Below are 18075 nucleotides of genomic sequence, written 5' to 3' on the forward strand. Positions count from 1 at the left end.
TGCCTTTATCATTTTGGGTCCAAAATGTGTCTTTTGTTTGGAGATGTAATGTTGAATATTGCACTGTATTAATAGACCTTTTTTTACAGATGGCATTTTGACATGTGACAGTAGGAAAAGCACAGGAGTAAATAATAAAAAAGAATGATGGCTAAAATCCATTTAGCTGCTTCAGTTTCAGGGTCCTTATATTGTGCATGCTGGCTCAATGTCACACTTACTAGGACAGTTGAACAGAACAGAGTCACCATTAATGTTATTAGTAACACCCATGCTTTTCCTGCTAAAAGGCAAAAAAGCTGTGTTTGGAAAAAGGCGTATTGTCATCTAGGGATGTAAGTTAATTTTTTGTGATACACTTTGTTAATTTCTAAGTAAGGACATTTAAACATGCAGGTACATAAATATAATTAAAAAAATGCATTCATTCATTCATGTCAGTACTGTTTCTGTTCTTTTTCTTTATTTGTAAAACTTTGGCATCCTAGCCAATCACTTCAGTGATTGGCCAGGTATATAGACAGTATGTACACTCTGAGCAATGGATGCACAACGCAATATAATATGTACAATCTCTATATATCTGCAAACACAATATATACAGGCTTACTGCTTGCCGATAATTGTACAACACTATATGTACAATCTAAATTAGTAAACAATATTTACAGCCTTACCTCAAATTTGTGGTTGTACAACACAATATCTACAACCTTATCTGCATACTCATAGTTGCATCAGTCCCAGCTCCACCTCTCACAGTTGTGCAATGCATCATAACACATACAGCCGGTGTATCAGCAAACATGTACAAAATAATGGGATCTCTGCTACAGTGCTTATTGGTTTCCCGTCACAATATGTGAGTACCTCTGACCAGTAAGTATGTGTATTCATTGTGGAGCATCCTAATCTACATTCCTACTGGTAAATTTTACAACACAAAGTGTGCTACTCACGTCTGCAAACCACCCTGTTCAGTCTTACCCTCGTATTTGTGAATGTACAACTTATTAGATGCAATCAGGGCAGCAGCAATACACAGTATATAGAATCCTCTGACACAGTGGTTCTCAAACACTTTGGCTTTCAGACACTAACAGCAAACAGTAGTCTACTGGCAGCTACTTGACACACTCGAGCACACATTGAAAGATGATCTATCACACTGAATGCTGAGTTAATAATACAAAGTAGTACAGGCTGCAGAGTGACATTTACCAAAAGAGAAACATGATGCTCTCCAGGACTTCTCTTAAGCCAAATAACATTTAGAATATGTTATGAAAAAGCCCAACATACTATGTTCAACATAAATACCTTCATAGCTCACTGTTCCATCTGATTTGGGAAGTGCAGTAGTGATACATTTAACAATACATTTCACGATAGTCAAAGGCTGTATTTATGGAAGACAACAATTCATACAGTAAAAGTGTTAAGCAAAGTAGGAACAATAAGACTTCAATGGCTTTGTTAATGGTTCACTTTGGTAGGACATTTACATTTTAACATGCATAACTCTGTAGAATTCAGAGGATTGATTGAAGAAAAAATGTTCTAATCATAGTGAGAGTACCTCATTCAAACACACGTTACTCTAATTATTAGATCTATGACTGTGGAAGACTGTATTAATGTATGGCATGAACTTCTAGTGAAATACATGTTTGTGCTAAATATAAAAACTAAAGTAAACCAACTACTTGGCATGTTGTTTGTGGCACTGAATACAGCTTTTTCTGATTTTGGTGAGCAGACTTTTTCGTCCCACTTTCAGCTGCTGGAGCTTCTGTAGATGCAGACAATTTTTCTGTGTATATTATTGCACTACAGCACTAATTGTATTCTGACATGTAAGAAGTAAACATCCATGCGTTCCCTTTGAACATCAGCTGCAGATCAGTTCAATTAGTTTAAAAATGAAAAGGATTACAATTTACACTTTGAATTGAGTGAACTGAAGCTAGTCCGAATGCATGATAAGTGCTAGTGGACTGCTTAATTGTTATAGTTAATTAGGCGTAGTCCTTTTGCGATAGGATTTTTTTTTTATACCTGCTACATTCGGTTTGTAGGCCTACTAACACTGTAAGAAGATTTATGCTTTTTAAAAGAGCTCTACGTCTTCTAATAATGTGGGTTCAATTCCTTTTGAGTTGCATTCAGAGTGTTGCGGCTAGTCCTTTTCTTTAGGGTCTGAATTAACTTTGAGACTCCCCTGTTTCTTCATTCCTCGCCGCTGAGCCAGGCTGGAGGACTGAACAGGCTCCAAGAGTGGAGCAGGAGCACAGCGCTTCAGAGCAGAGTAGGTGGCAGACAGTGCCCCCTGGTGGAATAAAAGAAGACTATCATATCATATTATTACTGGTCTAATCTGTCCAACAACTAAATATGTGGCAGACAGTGCCACCTGATGGACAGACAGAGAAACACATCACAGTTTTTTTCCATTGTACATTTTGCTGATGCTTTCATGAACTTGGTTTTGAACGTAAATACGTCCTAACAGTTTCTTTAAGAGCTTAGTCATTCAGGGCAACAGAAATACTGACACACAGAAAACACTCACATATGTTACACACTCAGTGAACAGCATTTGACAAATATATCTTGATTTTGCCAGCTTAAACGGCAATTGTTTTTATAAACTGTGTATTCATCTTACAATTAGGATGAACACTGAACGTCTGAGAACAACAAAAAATTGACCTTATGTTCTGATGATATTTACTGTAAACACACATGCACACAGGTCTGACCTTGACAGTAAGAGCATCTTGTCTGGTGAGAGCTCGGTCAGAGAGCTGATCTCGGTCTACAATCCAGGGGTGACGAAGAACCTAATAGCGACACAAGGAAACTTCTTTCCTGATGCATTTTCAATGGTGTTATACAAAAAAATACAGAAAGATAACATACATACGGTATATACTGTAATCTGTAAAATATTTAACTCCATAAATGTTTCCCGTCAACAGATTGTAAATGGTCAATACTACAGTAAAGACTATCATTCTATCAACTGTCATTTAACCAACTAATAGTACCTGGGGTGCAGTCAGGCGCTGGTGAGGGTCCACATGGAGCATCTTGGTCACAATGTCCTGTTAAACAGATGAATAGGTGATGTTGGTATATTTAGACAGTACCATTGCCATGTAAGCTACGCAACCATTTTTATGTGTATCTATCTAAAGAAAAGTAAAAAAATAAAGAACCTTGGCAACATCTGATACCAGGTCCCAGTTCCCTCCTGTGATAATGAATTTCCCACTGCCGATTTGAGCCAGAATTTCATCTGCTGTTTCCTCAGTACTGCTGGCGAATGGACTGAAACTGGGCCAATAAGAAGAACAAATCAAGCAATTCAAAAGTTGGTTGAATTACAATAACAGATAATAAGTCATACTGAAGGGAACCTTCTAAAATTGGTGTGAAAAAATGCTGAACGAATTAAGACCTCTGACATTATCAAATCTAGGGACAGTAAAAGCCCAGTGCAGAGAAGATGAAAAGCAACAACCTTGGATAACCATGGATAAAATACCTTGTCTCTTATTGTCTTCACTGTTAATTCACCAGGGGAGTTTGTTTAGAGCACATCCTGTTTACAGCAGCAAGGGGGAGTGTTAGCAGAAAATGGCAATATTACATTCAGTTTTAAACTTTAAACTTACCCAGCTATCATGGTGTAGAGCAGGATCCCCAGGCTCCAGATGTCACAGGCTGCGTCATAACCCTGCTTCTTCAGAACCTGCACATGCGCACACACACACACACACACACACACACACACACACACACACACACACACACCAAGTAATCATTTCAATAGTTTGCCTGGTGGGATAAGTTTCTTTTATTATGCTTTGGTGTATTTGTATAGCCATTTCACAATTTGTGTAAGTGTTGGTGAGATATTAGACTTGTTATTAGGATTACTGATATACTGTACCTCAGGAGCCATGAATGTAGCTGTGTAACAGGGGGTCATCAATAAGCCATTCTCAGCCCTGAGCTGTTTGGCAAAACCAAAATCACAAATCCTGATGCATTCTGGGAGTCCACTATCATCACAATAACGAATGTTACTAGGCTTCAGATCTCGATGAACGACCTGAAAAAGGGAAAGACAAACAACGCACACATGACTAGCAAGTTAAGATATGATTCAATGGTTGCACAAACTGCTATTGAATCTTCAAAACCAAACAGACATAAAGTATTTTGCAAGTGTAAACAAGTATACTGATGCCAAGAAGTCTTGTGTTAAAGGTTTCAACAAACATTTTTACCCCCTGTGAGTGTAAATATTCCACAGTCTTGGTCAGCGTGCAGATGATGTCTGATGCATCTCTCTCTGTAAAATTTGGCACCGTCAGAGCTCTGTCCAGCAGCTCGTCTCCTCTCAGTAAATCCTGAACCAGGGACACACACTTTCCGTCGTCAAACACCTAATTGTAAAAGCACACACACAGGATTATGACACACGCACACATGGCTTACTGTATTAAAAACCGATATAAAGATGCTGAAGAGGCTCTTCTACCATGGCTTTTGAAAAAGTATATATATATAATTTACTGTGTGGCACCATGTGTCAGGGGTGCGTGTTTGTTGCACTTACATCCTTCAGAGTAATTATATTTGGATGCTGTCCGTATCTTAACAGAATCTCAATCTCCTCTGATGGATCTTTCCTCGCTTTGTCAATGATCTGTCACAAAAAGGAAACACACAGGATATGTTGTGAAGACACACAAATGAAACTTCTAAAACCTCTAAATAACCAGGATGACCATGATGCACCAAGCATGTTGTTTGGGTGGTTTTAATTATAATAATCCCGGTCTTTCCCGCAATGCATCACTATCTCACCTTATACATACATTTCGTAATTACTACTATTTTGTTGGTTGGATTTGGGGGTCAGACTGTGAATGCTATGAAATACAAGGACAAAAACTGTAAATGATTTTTATGTATGTTCAACAATACTTTAAATATATTAATATCATGATGTTGTTGCATATCTATTAAGTTCAAGTAAACGTTTAGTGTCCACTACCTTCACTGAATACTCCACAGCAGTAACTCTGTGCAGACACCTCCTGCAGACAGAAGTCGACGTCTGTTCAACTTCCTCCTTCAGCTCATAAACATCACCGAAGGCCACATCACCTTGGAGATGCTGCAGGGAACCAAAACAACCAGGCGCGCACACACACACACACACACACACACACACACACACACACACACACACACACACACACACACACACTATTATATTTCATATATCTGTCATAGTCAAATGTGTCAAAAGAGTCATATATTAGGTGAGAGAATAATTGCTTTGCCTCAGCAATCAGTTGCTGTAGTAATGTAGTTGAGAGTGATTTATGAGGGTTATGTTTAGAAAGGTCAGCATAATTAAATAGCCGATCACTTAATCGTCAATGATCAATTCAGTGATTTATTAACATCGTTAATTTGTTATCCATTCAATGTGCAAGTGTATCAATTCATTAGATGTGAAGATACAGTAGGTCATGGGCTGCTTTCTTAAAGACACGCACCTTTGCTATGGGTTTGATGCTGTTCACCTCCTGACGAGAAGGCGCTACTGTAGCAGCACTAGGCTCCTGACTTTGATTTGTTGCAACAAAGCTAAAGCCACGAAACAGCTGATGTGTGTTTGCGCTGGGAGGGATGCCAGGAGAATCTGGATAGGCAAAGACACACGGATACAAACATGTGCTCATAATGCTTTACAAGATTTACAATTATACTATTATTTCTTCTTCTTTCTTATTTTTTTTATCTTCTTCTTTCTTAATTTTAAGCACTTGTATTTATATATAGATATTAATGCATGCATGTGTATGTTTTTGTGTGTTTCAATTACCAGTGGGTGTTCTGGAAGTGAACTCAGGGTCAAAATGGAAAGTGTCTTCAGGTCTTCCAACTGTCGGTTTGAATGGAGGCCTCATTTCCCTCCCGTACAACTTCTGCAGAAAACAACAACAATATTAGCACTTATCAGCAACGGCTGGTTTAACCACAAAATGAAACATGATCTGATGCTTATTGTTAGCGAAAAGTGTTATGTAAACGTTGCTTTCATTCATTCCATTACATTCCAGTGTTTAACAGTGACTGGATCCAGTATGCAATATTGGTTGGGTTCCACAGCAGCAAAATGAAATGTTCATGTAAACATATAAATGTTTACAATAACACTGATCTTGAAATTTAAAGGGGAGGACAAAAAAGCAAATTTGATAAGAAGAAAATACAATAAAGAATTAGATTGGAAAATATTGTCTGGCCTCAACTAATGGATAATGAAAAGTCCCAATTGTATAGACAGTGATGAAAAAGGACACCTACATAATATGTAATGTGATGTCATGCCAGGTGAAAACTCTTGTATGCCCAAAATAAAAGAGTACACAGAGTATGCACATCCTGTTTTTTATTTACTTAAGTGCATTACTGAGTATTGCCCGCAGGTGTCGCCATTGCAGTGTCAGTTGTTGCCTGCTGTGAACAGTCTGGCAGGGTCTCTGACTAGTAATCACAATAAATAACTGTAACAAAGGCCACTATAATTGAAAAAAAACACATAAAAAACACTATATATATATATATTGGTGAGACTGACAGTTTTACACACTCTTACTTGCTGTTTGATTTGCAATTGACATTCTTTGTAAAAGGTGTGGATGCAGATGTTGTCAGTTTTGTCAGCTTTATGAGAGAAACTTCTTAAAGATCGAGACATGAATAAAGTGACAGAGAAAAAGTCAAGCAACATTCTGATGTTCAACAGAGGAAAGCATTCTGCCTGATACAGCACAGGGATTTAATTAGCATAGTATGCAGGAGAATGTAAGCCTCTTATTGGTAGCTTGTCACATCAAGCCAGCAACACCATCTGTAAATGAGAAAATGTGGTGTTTGGCAGGGGCTAGTAGGTAGTAATGTAGCGAGGAGTACAGTGAGAGCTGGTGGTGAGGGCAGAGATTAGTGGCCATGAAAAGCAGATAACAGTGGATTTTGTTAGAAAAGGGAGCATCACTACTCACAACAGCGGATACACAAGAGTCAAAAGCCTTCCGAACAGCTCTGATAAAAAGGAAATGGGTGCAACAGTGTCACCATGAGCAAGCCTTTCATATTCAGGAACAATACATACATATGATGTACTTCTTGATAGCAGTATTTACATAAGTGCTTTGCTTTTCACCAATGTAAGCTTGATGAGTTGGTTTTAAATGCTCTTGTTATGCAGCAGAAGGCTTCTGCAACATGAAAGTTACTCATATAACCCAGATACTGTAAGTAGAAGCCTTGAGCAAGAGTGCATACTGTTGAACGAATGATCCCTTTTAAGCAGCACACGTCCAAGGAGTGGATGTCAAGGTTATATGTTATGTTTATGTATATTGTGGTATTGTTTTGTTGTATGGTTTGTTTGTTTGTTGTAGTTGGAGAGTCTGGTGCGGAGGATTTATATCCTGTACCAGAGAATTTTCATTAAAAAAAAACTAGATTGTGATAGCACAGATAATGGATTAGTTACAAAAAAGTTAGGCAAGACCGGTAGACAGGGAAGTAAGGGATTTTGCCACTGATCAAAATCTCAATCTGAGGATGTTTAATGAGTGATGATTGTGGGCAACTCCTGAGGAAGTTGATGAACAGCTGTGTGGTTTCGATGACAGAATACAAGAACTATAGCTACCACAATGTGATTCACATGTGTTATTCTCAGAATAAATTACTTAACCAAGGCCACTAATCTGAACAGTGCAACTGCCAGGAAACCAGTACAATTGCCACATGAAAAGGGGAAAAAAGAATATACTTGCATACAAAACGGGCATAGATCTGTCCTCACTGTCGCTAGCAGTGTTAAAAAGACAACTTTGTTTCACTTCTGGCTGAGTCTGTGATAACCTTTTTCACTACACAGCATGTGCGTAATGTCAATGATTAAACAAGTGTATAATAACATTCAAGTTAACAGTATCCTTACAAATAGCGTCCTTACTTTTAAAAATAATAGCAATGAGACAGCTTAAAATCATGCAGATGGCAGAATGTCTTCATAAATTGGACTTACATTCCAGTCTATCGATGCAAAGAAGCGATGTCTTTTTATTTCCTCCACTCCATCGGGTCCTGCACCTATCAGTCACACGGATTCAATTTAAAAGAATATCTTCAATCAATATATATGTCATTGTTCACATCAGTTTGACAAACAGACAGCATGGCAAAAACCTATAAACTAAAATCTAAACAAATTTCCAATGGACCTCCATGTTGGTTTGGCTACTTGGACATTTGCGACATAAATGGTATCGCTTAACATTATTAGCATACTATAGGAAGTGTATCAAGCTTCAATTTTGCTATAGTTAAAGTGACATTTTCACAACATTCCTGCTTGATATGAATAGACCTGATTTGTAGAATATTATTTTACCACATCAGGATGAGGTTTAGCATTAGCTCCCCAGGTTTGTATGTGTGAAGTGTCTCATGTTAGTTCAACTATTTTGAAAAGTGTTCAAAATGCCTGCTTTCATTTTAGGTTGCTGCTTTCATCTGCAGTCTTACATTTTCTATCCCTTCAGGTAAGAATTGACCTTAATAGTTGAAAATCCAAAGCACAAAAATGTAGATGTACTACCATTAATCTGAAAACATATTTGCCTGTCAATTTCCACTTATTATGTATACAGTACCTAGACGATTAGCAGGGTTCCTCTTGAAGAGTGCTCTTAATAAACTCTGCACTTCAGGACTGAGGAACTGTGGCATTCCCAGCTTAGCCCTGTTCAGAAAAGACAAGAAACCGGTTCATGCATATGCAGATGTTTGGTAGTGCTGTGATATATTAACATTTGTGTGTTTTTTAGTATTGGACCAGTTTAACTTTATTATTAAATGTATTCAGGTATATAGTGGGATATTGTGAGATTGATAATAGAAGGTTCACTTAAGCAGCTTATCTTGAATGAACCATAATACATTATTATTTCAAATATTAGACTGAATATAGAACATAGAAAAATAGTTGCAAAGGGAAAGAGGAAGCTAATCAAAAACTTTGAAAGAAAGAACCTATGTATGACCAAAATGCAGTAACATCCTGTACATAATGACGAAAAACACTATTAGAACTAGTACACAGAAACTAAGAACAAGACACTGATGAAACGCCAGTAACACATGAAAAAAAACAAAAAACAAAACGTCAGTAACACATGAAAAAATAGTTAAATAACAACAATAAATGACAGTTTGAATTGGTCTTACTTTAGTATGAGCGCCATTGTTTCCTTCCGATCTTTTCCTTGAAATGGTAATGATCCTGTCAACATCTCAAACTGGAAAAGAGATGATTATAATTGTCAAAGCACTTGGCAGCTGACCAATGTAAGTTAATGTAGTAGTGGATGGTTCTCAACTGTTATGCCAAATGCATGTTACTAGTCATAATTCTAATTTTAGATATCTGAAATTTTTACTAGTCATAATGCCAATTGTGGATATCCGTAATTACATTTCTACTAGTCAAAATGTACGGTTTTCCATTTTGTTCTTCCTAGTAAAATTATATTGCAGATATCTAGAGTGTTCATTCTGGATAGGAAGAATGACTTTGTGGATATCTGAAATCACAATTGTGGATAGGAAGAATGTCATTGTGGATATTTTAAATGTTCTTTTTGACTAAGAATAATTGAATTACGGATATTTGCAATACATTCTATGTATCCAGTCTAGCTACTAAATTGTTAAAACGGCTTGCCATACTGAGGGAGTATTTTGAAATGTTCAGCTATTTGTTTGTCAGCTGTCAGTGAATGCTAACCTCCTTTTCAGTATTAGTAACCACCAGGCAACAACAAGCAAAATCCAACAGATGCACGACTACAGAAAGTGATGGGCCCTAATCTGCCAGATACAATAATTAAGCAGCTTTACTGCCAGAAGAAAGCCAAATTCAGAAACCAGTACACTGTCACATTATGTAAGACCTGAGCCTTTGGCTCATTTGGTATCATAGTTAATTCATAGATCATAGTAAACCATGCCTGCTGTTTTTGACAACACGATCAGACAAAACTTGCAAGTCAGTAGAAAAAGTATCTATGTATTTCGATCACAAGTGCATATTATAATTGAAAATAAACTGTCAAAGTAAAATCTTGTTTTAAGATGAAACAATTCTTACCATAAGTACCCCAAATGACCACCAGTCAGCACTTTGTGTATGCCCTCTCCTGTTCACGACCTCTGGAGCCATGTACTCTATTGTTCCACAGAAGGAATATGCTCTTTTATCATGGTCGATGGCCTCCTTACTCAATCCAAAGTCTAAAACACAGAGAGAAAAAGAGGAGGGGGAAACAATGTAAGCAGAAAGATTGACAATAAGTAAAAGATAAATGGAAAGACAGAAAAAAGGACAGAAGATTGTTTGCAGTTGGATGGACTGACCAGTTATTTTAATGTGTCCTTCTTCATCAAGAAGAATACTGTTGGAAAAAATGAACATCAAAGCTGCTTTAAAAATAATTTAGTAAAAAATAGATTGATACAAAAAAGGGTGCATTTATAAGATAGTACTTTTCAGGTTTGAGGTCCCTGTAGATGATCCCCAGACTGTGTAGATGGTCCAAGGCCAGGGCCAACTCTGCAAGGTAAAACTTCACATCCTCTTCTGTAAACATTACCTAGAACAAATAAAGACATGTGGATGCAGGTGAAAAGAGATCCTAAAAGATCTAAAATAGGAAGAAAAAAACATTTGCAAAATATTTAAAATAATTAAAAAGCAGCAAGATGGCTCATTTTGGCAACTATCTTTCAATTATCATGAGGTTTTTCCCTTTTAGACAACATTTCCAGGTCATATTAGTCAGTATTATGCAAAATAAAACTGCACTTGTCTTTGAAAACCGTTATCCAGCAAAACACACCTCACAAGCTTGTGTAGTCTTTGTTTACTGATGATTCATCAGCATGACAGTAATAGAGGCCAGGGTCACATCAACACAGTGTTCACAAGGAGAATGATGGCAGGTATATTCACTACTGGTAAATATAAAAGTGTTATACAGCCCATAATAGACCTTGAAAAGTAAAGGCTTGTAATTTGTTTAGTGACAACGAGGAAAGAGCCAGGGAATGTTTCAGGACAAACCTACCTCCTTTGATAGACGAGTGAAAAGGTCTCCTCCTCGGAGGAAGTCTAGGATCAGATAGAGCTTTCCTTCTGTCTGGAAGGCTATACACACACACACACACACACACACACACACACACACACACACACACACACACACACACACACACACCCACGCACGCACGCACGCACACACACACACACACACACGCACACACGCACACACGCACAAACACACACGCACACACGCACACACACGCACAAACACAAGTTAGTTAGTTATAGACTACATAGCTGTATCGGGGCTGTATTCCGTTATTTTGAGGATGCATTTAAACATACAAAAGGTGTATATGAAATGAAATAACAACATTCAGCCAAGAACTTTCCTATAAGTTGGGAATCGAAAAGTTACTTAAACCTATTTTTGTGCTTTTCTCTTGTCAAAAAAAATCTTGTTATACAGTATATGGGAACACACTGTGATTTTAGAGTGACAAACCAACACGTATGAGCATGAGGACCATCAGACAGTCAGACTTACCATAGTGCAGTTTAACTATAAATGGATGGTTCACTTCTGCCAGAATGTCTCTTTCCATTTTAGATCGTACGCGATCCCGAACTAAGAAGGAGATAGTGGGACAAGAAGAATTTGTTTAATAACATAATATTCATTTATTTCTATTTGTGTGCAGATAAATTACGTCAAGTCTCTAATACCATAATAATGTTTTATGTAGGATGAAACTGCATTTAAGCAATAAAACATGTACATTGAATTAAGCCATCCCATGGTTCAAGCGTAGCTGGTCTATAGTCTATTGCAGCATTTTTCTCCTTGACAGGATGAGACCATACAGTATTCCAGAGGTGCAGGTTAAGAGGATTAAAGCGTGTACAAAGTCACTTAATCTTCACATGACATCTAAACCTGCTATTACAGCACATCCTGTGTTCAATATTCCCTTTCAGTTTATCTGCATCAAAAGTACAAACCTCGTTTGCCCCAAATCCTCCTGAATGTAGGGCACACTGAAAACTGACACTATCTCTTATATCTCTTCATTCCTAGGCATAACCATTATTAATCTTAACAAATTACCACTCAGCACCCAATAAAGAACAAATTTGTTATTGCAGCGTAATGTGTCTCAGTCAAAATTCAGTAATTCATTCCATTGTTAGATGCTACAGACACACAAATACTGTAGGTTAAACAACAGTATTTACAAGTAGACTAGTACTTAAAAATGAAAAGCATAAACATGATGACAAGAACATCCTCTTAGGACTTTTGTTTTGCCGTTTCTTCTATAAAAAAATGATTTTTTTAAGGAAAAGTTTGTCTTTCTCTTAATTTCAAGAATCATTTCTCAGAATGATATCATTGTTTCTTTTTAATTGTTTACCTTTCAGTGTGGCTTTCTTCAGGACCTTCATGGCATACAGCTGTCCTCTGTCCACTCCTCTAATCTTTCTCACCAGAAACACCTGGAATCATCACCATTATCATCATCATCATCATGATTTATGAGACAATTGTAAACACTAGTATTCAAAAGACCCTATGTAGCAGCATCAGCTACAAAATAAAAAAAAAACAAGTAGGAAGTATATTAATATTGATGTATTAATATTGTCATTCAGGTTACTACAGAAGAACCTGTTTCATTAATGTTTAGCACAACACACCTGTTGAATGCCACGCCACTGCTTTTTGCTTTAGAATAGATGCTAACGTTACACCAACCCTCACACGCAATTTGTAGGCGACCGAACAGAGCTGAGCTAAGTTAGCTACCATAACTTTTCATACAAGATTCACATGAACACTGTTTCACTGTGATAGAGACAACAACTATGATTTAAACACGGTGGCAAATTAAGCGCATGTATAAGCTAGCTAGCTATGCTAAAATGCTATCCAGGCCACGCTATGACTGTACTGTAACATAGCCCCTACTGCCTCCACCCGCCAACATCTGCTGTGGTTCCATGTCCGCCCCGTGCAGACCTCTAGATAAGAGTATTATGTGACAATTCAGTTGGTCTTTACTAATTTAAATAAACTTAGCTAGTGAACTGTGGCATGAGTTGTTATACTGCTAATCTAGAAATATTTGAAAATGCATGGCTTATCATGATCAAATGGTGATAGCACAGTCGGTTTCAGTCAGCACTGAATAGACACAAACAATATTACAAAGAGTAAGTAGACACCACTTTAACATATTTCTGCGTACTTCTGAGGCTATTTTTTTCTCCACAGTTTGGGCAACCACAATGATATTTTAGACAGTAGTGCACTTCTGATTTTGTTTTACATTAGTTGTTGTTTGAGATATTGGTCTTAGTGGTTCGGTTAAAATGTGCATCCTGTACCTTTCCATAGGAGCCCTGTCCCAGCACTTTAAGCAGCTGGAACTGAGAGGGGTCTGCTTTCTCACAACCCTCCTTGACATGGTGGCTGATGTCAATCTCCTTAAGTATACTTTCATCCTGAGGGAAGAGAGACAGACATCACTATTAGTTTGTTATTTACATATTTTCCTAAAAGCTAAGAAAAACCGAGGAGAAAGAGTAACATCTGAAAGATGAACAGATAACACAATAGGAGTTGAAATATTGTTCATGTAACATCCATATCGATAAAACAAACCCCAAAAGTAAAGTACATCCCTTTTATAAATATATCCAAAGACAGATGATTATTTATGAGCTATTATGTAATGCTGGAAATGTATGGGCTGAGGTCACTGGCAGTGATGCATAGTGTAAGCTGCCTTTTTCAGCCGATTCAGTCTGCTCAGTGAAGCAAATGATCAACTGCCAACCTGAAGCACAACTTAGATTGGTCAGTGTGACAATGTACTGTAATGCTGTTAAGTTGTCATTTACAAGTTAAGAGCTTTACACCTCACTTTCAACCAAGTATGAAATGCTTACAGGTATTAGTAAATCGAGAAAGGTAGGCTTAGGCCAAATAGTTGTGAATTCAAACACATAAGCTTTATTTTTTTTTTTAAGTGGGTCCTTCTTTTTCTAAGATTTTTGTTTTTCAGCGAGGAAGCACCGAGACATTCGGATGTGCAGCTTGAAATGGTTGGAAAATGGTATAAAAAAAATACAGTGAATTGGTTTTATTAATGACAGCATAGCGACAGTGTTGATCCGCACCCAATAAACTGGGCTGTCCTCCAGAATATACTTTTTTGGGCCCCAGTTTGATTAAATTCATTCATTTGTAAGGATTCTGATTATCTACAGTATTGTTATTTGTATTGTTGTTTCCACATTTTAACAAATATTTGGGTCCAGCCCTAAACATAACAAAGTCTGTGATGTCAACTTCTGATCTGAGTCTCAAATTCTAGTATGTGGAACTGTATCAAATTATAGTGATTACCTTATGCAAATTAGATAATACATTATGCATAAAGTGTATTAGAGTAAACAGCTTTTGAGCACAGTGTTAATATGAGATGGCTATATTCTAAGCACTGAGCATGTGAGTAACTTTGAGTGTAACACAGCATTTGGGGTTTAAAGATAGTGAAGCTCTTTGCACACTAAAACTGCAAGTGTCTAACAGGCATTTTCCACTGGGCGCGTCTCTGCTGCGTACCGGAGGCGCTGCGGTCCCCTCGAGCGATCGCAGCCATTCAAGTCAATGCTTGATATTCCACCAGCTGCGCAACGGTGCATCCCAGAAACATGCGTGAAGCGGCTCTCCGCTCCGCTAAAGAGGCGCGCCAGGTCTATTTTCACGCGAGCCGTGGGCTGTCCGGACAGCGAGGCACGAAGTGAAACAGCGAGAGCATACAGTCAGTTTACCAAAACACACCCCCTAGGATCGTAAACGTCTCATCTACAACATCACAGATCCTTTTTATCAGGACAACACCAGAAAAGAGAAGGCATGGAGTTTAATTAGAGGAGTGCTTGGAGTGGAAGGTAGATACTAGTTTAATAAACACGTAATTGTTCTGTAAAGTACTTGTAGAGACAATAAAATCTGCTAGTCGGGCAGCAAGACGCTCCGCTTCTGAGACGCTCCCGGTGTGGAATGGTGCGTGGCGGAGGACGGAACAAAACCGGAACATAGCCGCAACGCAGCACAGATGTGGCCAGTGCAAAATGCCTGTAAGCGTATGTATGATGACTTAACTAACTAAAACTAACGTATAATAGTTTTTCAACAGCAATCACCTGCTGCGATGTCACTGATAGGGGTGTGAGTTGAAGTGTAACATGTTGGAAAGTTTCGGGCCCATAGAGATTAGTGCAGTAGCAGTTTGCCCTATGTGATTTATTGCTGTTTTATTCTTTAAACAGGGCAGCAGAAGTGACGTCCATCAAACAGAAAAAAACGGGTTCAAGGTCTCAGTACCAGCTTATCTATAGATTACCCTGAACTCCGACATTCCCATGAAGAGGAGGGAGGTGAAAAAAGATCACACATGGAGCATCAAAGAATCACATTACTGATCTGGACAGTCAGCCAAACAGGTAAACAAACACAAGCAGACAGACATTTGCCAGCACGACTAACAATCACACAAACAGGTAGATAGCCTGTCAAGATGACTCATCAGCATTTGGTCACAACAACAAAGACCAGAGGAGGAGAGGGTTTCTATTTATATCTCAATCAAACAGGTAGATGTGCTGCAAACAGCATACTGCCTCTCTCTCTTCCCCTCTGGTTTGTTCGGGCTATAAATAGACCTCCACTGCTGTAGCTGTCCACTAAATCAATCTGTCTCTATCCATTTATCTATCAACCTGCCTGCCTGGCTGCTTGTTTGCCTGTTAGCGTTTTTGTCTTGCTGACTGTATTTCAATGTAGCTTGTCTCTCTCTCTCTCATAGTGAAAACACAGTGTATCTCTGCCCCTCTGTTATCTGGATTCTCTACAGACAGGCAGAAGAACAGCTGTAACGATGCTGCAATGACTCCTGAACCACTCCACAACAAACAAAATAACACACATTCTTCCCACACCCATTCCCATGTGCACACAGACTCTTTACACACATCCTCATCTACTGTTGATAAGAGACGGTTGCTGTTATGGCCTTAATCACACAAACACACACATGGTGCAACTGCAATGCAATCCCCCCTTCCAGCATGCACAGATTTACACACATGTACTAATCTATCTAGTTGATGGACATTTGTACTGGTCATAGGTGGGTGTCCAAACAGCTTGACTAACCTCTAGTTGACAGAAACCAGTGTTGTTCTTGTTCCTTGCCGCCTTGTTCTTTAGGTAGATAGAAAACCATCTCCGCACTGTGAATTTTCGCGTGCTGGTATCCATGGCAACGGGCAGACCTGTGCATCTATCCCATAATGATGAACATCTCCCTGCAGAGGGGTCCTAAGGTAGACATGCAGAAACAAAGCTTTTTTCTTTTGGTTATCTATTTGTCCCGCAGTATATCCATTGGCCCATGCTCAATGCAGTCGTCGCTTTTTAGTTTTCCCATCATTCACATTCGTTGCTCGTCTCTCTGGACGTTGTGTCCCCCCTCCGTCTCTGAGACGCAGTAGACGCCAGTAAGCACGCAGTCAGAGTTGTAACAGAGCCGTTAATCTGCGCAGACAGACAGATGGGTTGGCGGATGGGGCAGGTGCTGCTGGGTTTGGGATTGTCTTGTGTTTTGCAACCAGCTCGCTGTGTGAGGTTGCCGGGAGAGGTGACAAATACATCTGTTCCGCTGAATCAGGAGAGGTGTGTGAGAGCTCCCTCTTCACATCCTTGCCTGTGCATGTGTGTCCATCCACTGTTGCCTCTCTCTCTCTCTCTCTGCAGAAGGGATTGTCACCAGGCACATTTTGTGCAGGCTAGCTCACGACCCCTCCCTCCCTGATTATCCCCTGTTCCTGCCCCTCACCTCCCTCTCTGTTTCTCCCACCAGCATACAGTAACAGCTGGCGGGGTCACATGGTGTAACCAAGCTACCTCTCTCTGTCTCCCTCTTCGTCTGTCCCTTCTCTTTAGCTCATGCCTGACATCCAATAACACACACAGCCTGAATAAAAAATTATGACAAATGACAACATTAAAGTAGAATGTAAGTAGCATACCAGTAGAGGTCTTTGGAAAATACTGTGACTCAGATTCAGTGACATTACATCCAAATTCAATTTGAGGACAGCCATTAATGTTACAATCAATAGATTGATACAGAAGCAAGGACAGCAATTACAGAGAGTACATTATGATCTGGTTGATCACTAGGCATGGGCTTGCGAGTGTGTGTGTGTGTGTGTGTACTTGGATCTGTCACATCAGCAGCTTTGCAGAACTGCAGTGTTATATAACTAGGGAGAGGGAGGGAAATAGGGAGAGATGGGTGGGTGGGGGGGCTTTATAAGTTGGAAGCAGCGGGTAAAGTCAGAATTGCTGCTCTACCTGGGTCAAGTATCCATAGCTGACATGGGATTAAATTGATTAAGTCTCTATTAAGACTTATATAAGTCTTCAGCCGGGGTAATTCGCCTCAAACGCTCAAGCTGATCCCTAAACTTGGAACGTCAATAAAAGCAAGAGCTCATAGTGCTGTTTTCATGTGTTTGACAGGATTTGGACCACATTTAGAATATAGCTGGCATATAATTTCAGGGCATTTTAGCACTATTTAAAATGTAATTAGATGTGTTTAGTCAATCTGCTGTGCTGTGTTGTGGGAGGAGATTCAGGATTATGGACTGCTGTCTTTGTCCTGGAAGGATTAAGGCTATGTAAGGAGATCACCACATTAATATGCATACACTGAGTAGAAGAGGACAGATAGAAAGACAGACATAGTACTATTACTAATATTAATAATATAGTATACTACATGTAT

General features: G+C 38.8%; 1 protein-coding gene and 1 long non-coding RNA gene across 2 annotated transcripts; one reads left to right on the plus strand and one right to left on the minus strand.

Annotated features, from left to right (window-relative positions):
• Positions 1-450: 450 nt before the first annotated feature.
• rps6ka2 (ribosomal protein S6 kinase, polypeptide 2) lies at positions 451-16652 on the minus strand. Its single transcript, XM_078250599.1, has 22 exons — positions 16437-16652; positions 13598-13714; positions 12625-12706; positions 11757-11837; positions 11235-11314; positions 10654-10760; positions 10525-10562; positions 10259-10401; positions 9337-9407; positions 8763-8851; positions 8135-8199; positions 5912-6014; positions 5583-5728; positions 5072-5194; positions 4631-4720; positions 4299-4457; positions 3959-4120; positions 3681-3757; positions 3222-3339; positions 3051-3107; positions 2763-2843; positions 451-2329 (listed from the first exon to the last, which is right to left on the minus strand). The coding sequence occupies exons 1-22, from the start codon at positions 16539-16541 to the stop codon at positions 2180-2182; spliced, it is 2244 nt and encodes a 747-aa protein (XP_078106725.1). The 5' UTR covers positions 16542-16652; the 3' UTR covers positions 451-2179.
• Positions 15057-17566, plus strand: LOC144518161 (uncharacterized). Its single transcript, XR_013502001.1, has 3 exons — positions 15057-15358; positions 15551-15724; positions 16087-17566. It is a non-coding gene; the product is annotated as an uncharacterized LOC144518161 (long non-coding RNA).
• The last annotated feature ends 509 nt before the right edge of the window (positions 17567-18075 follow it).

This window comes from Sander vitreus, chromosome 1 (assembly GCF_031162955.1).
Source record: "Sander vitreus isolate 19-12246 chromosome 1, sanVit1, whole genome shotgun sequence".
In the NCBI taxonomy this organism is placed as follows: domain Eukaryota; kingdom Metazoa; phylum Chordata; class Actinopteri; order Perciformes; family Percidae; genus Sander; species Sander vitreus.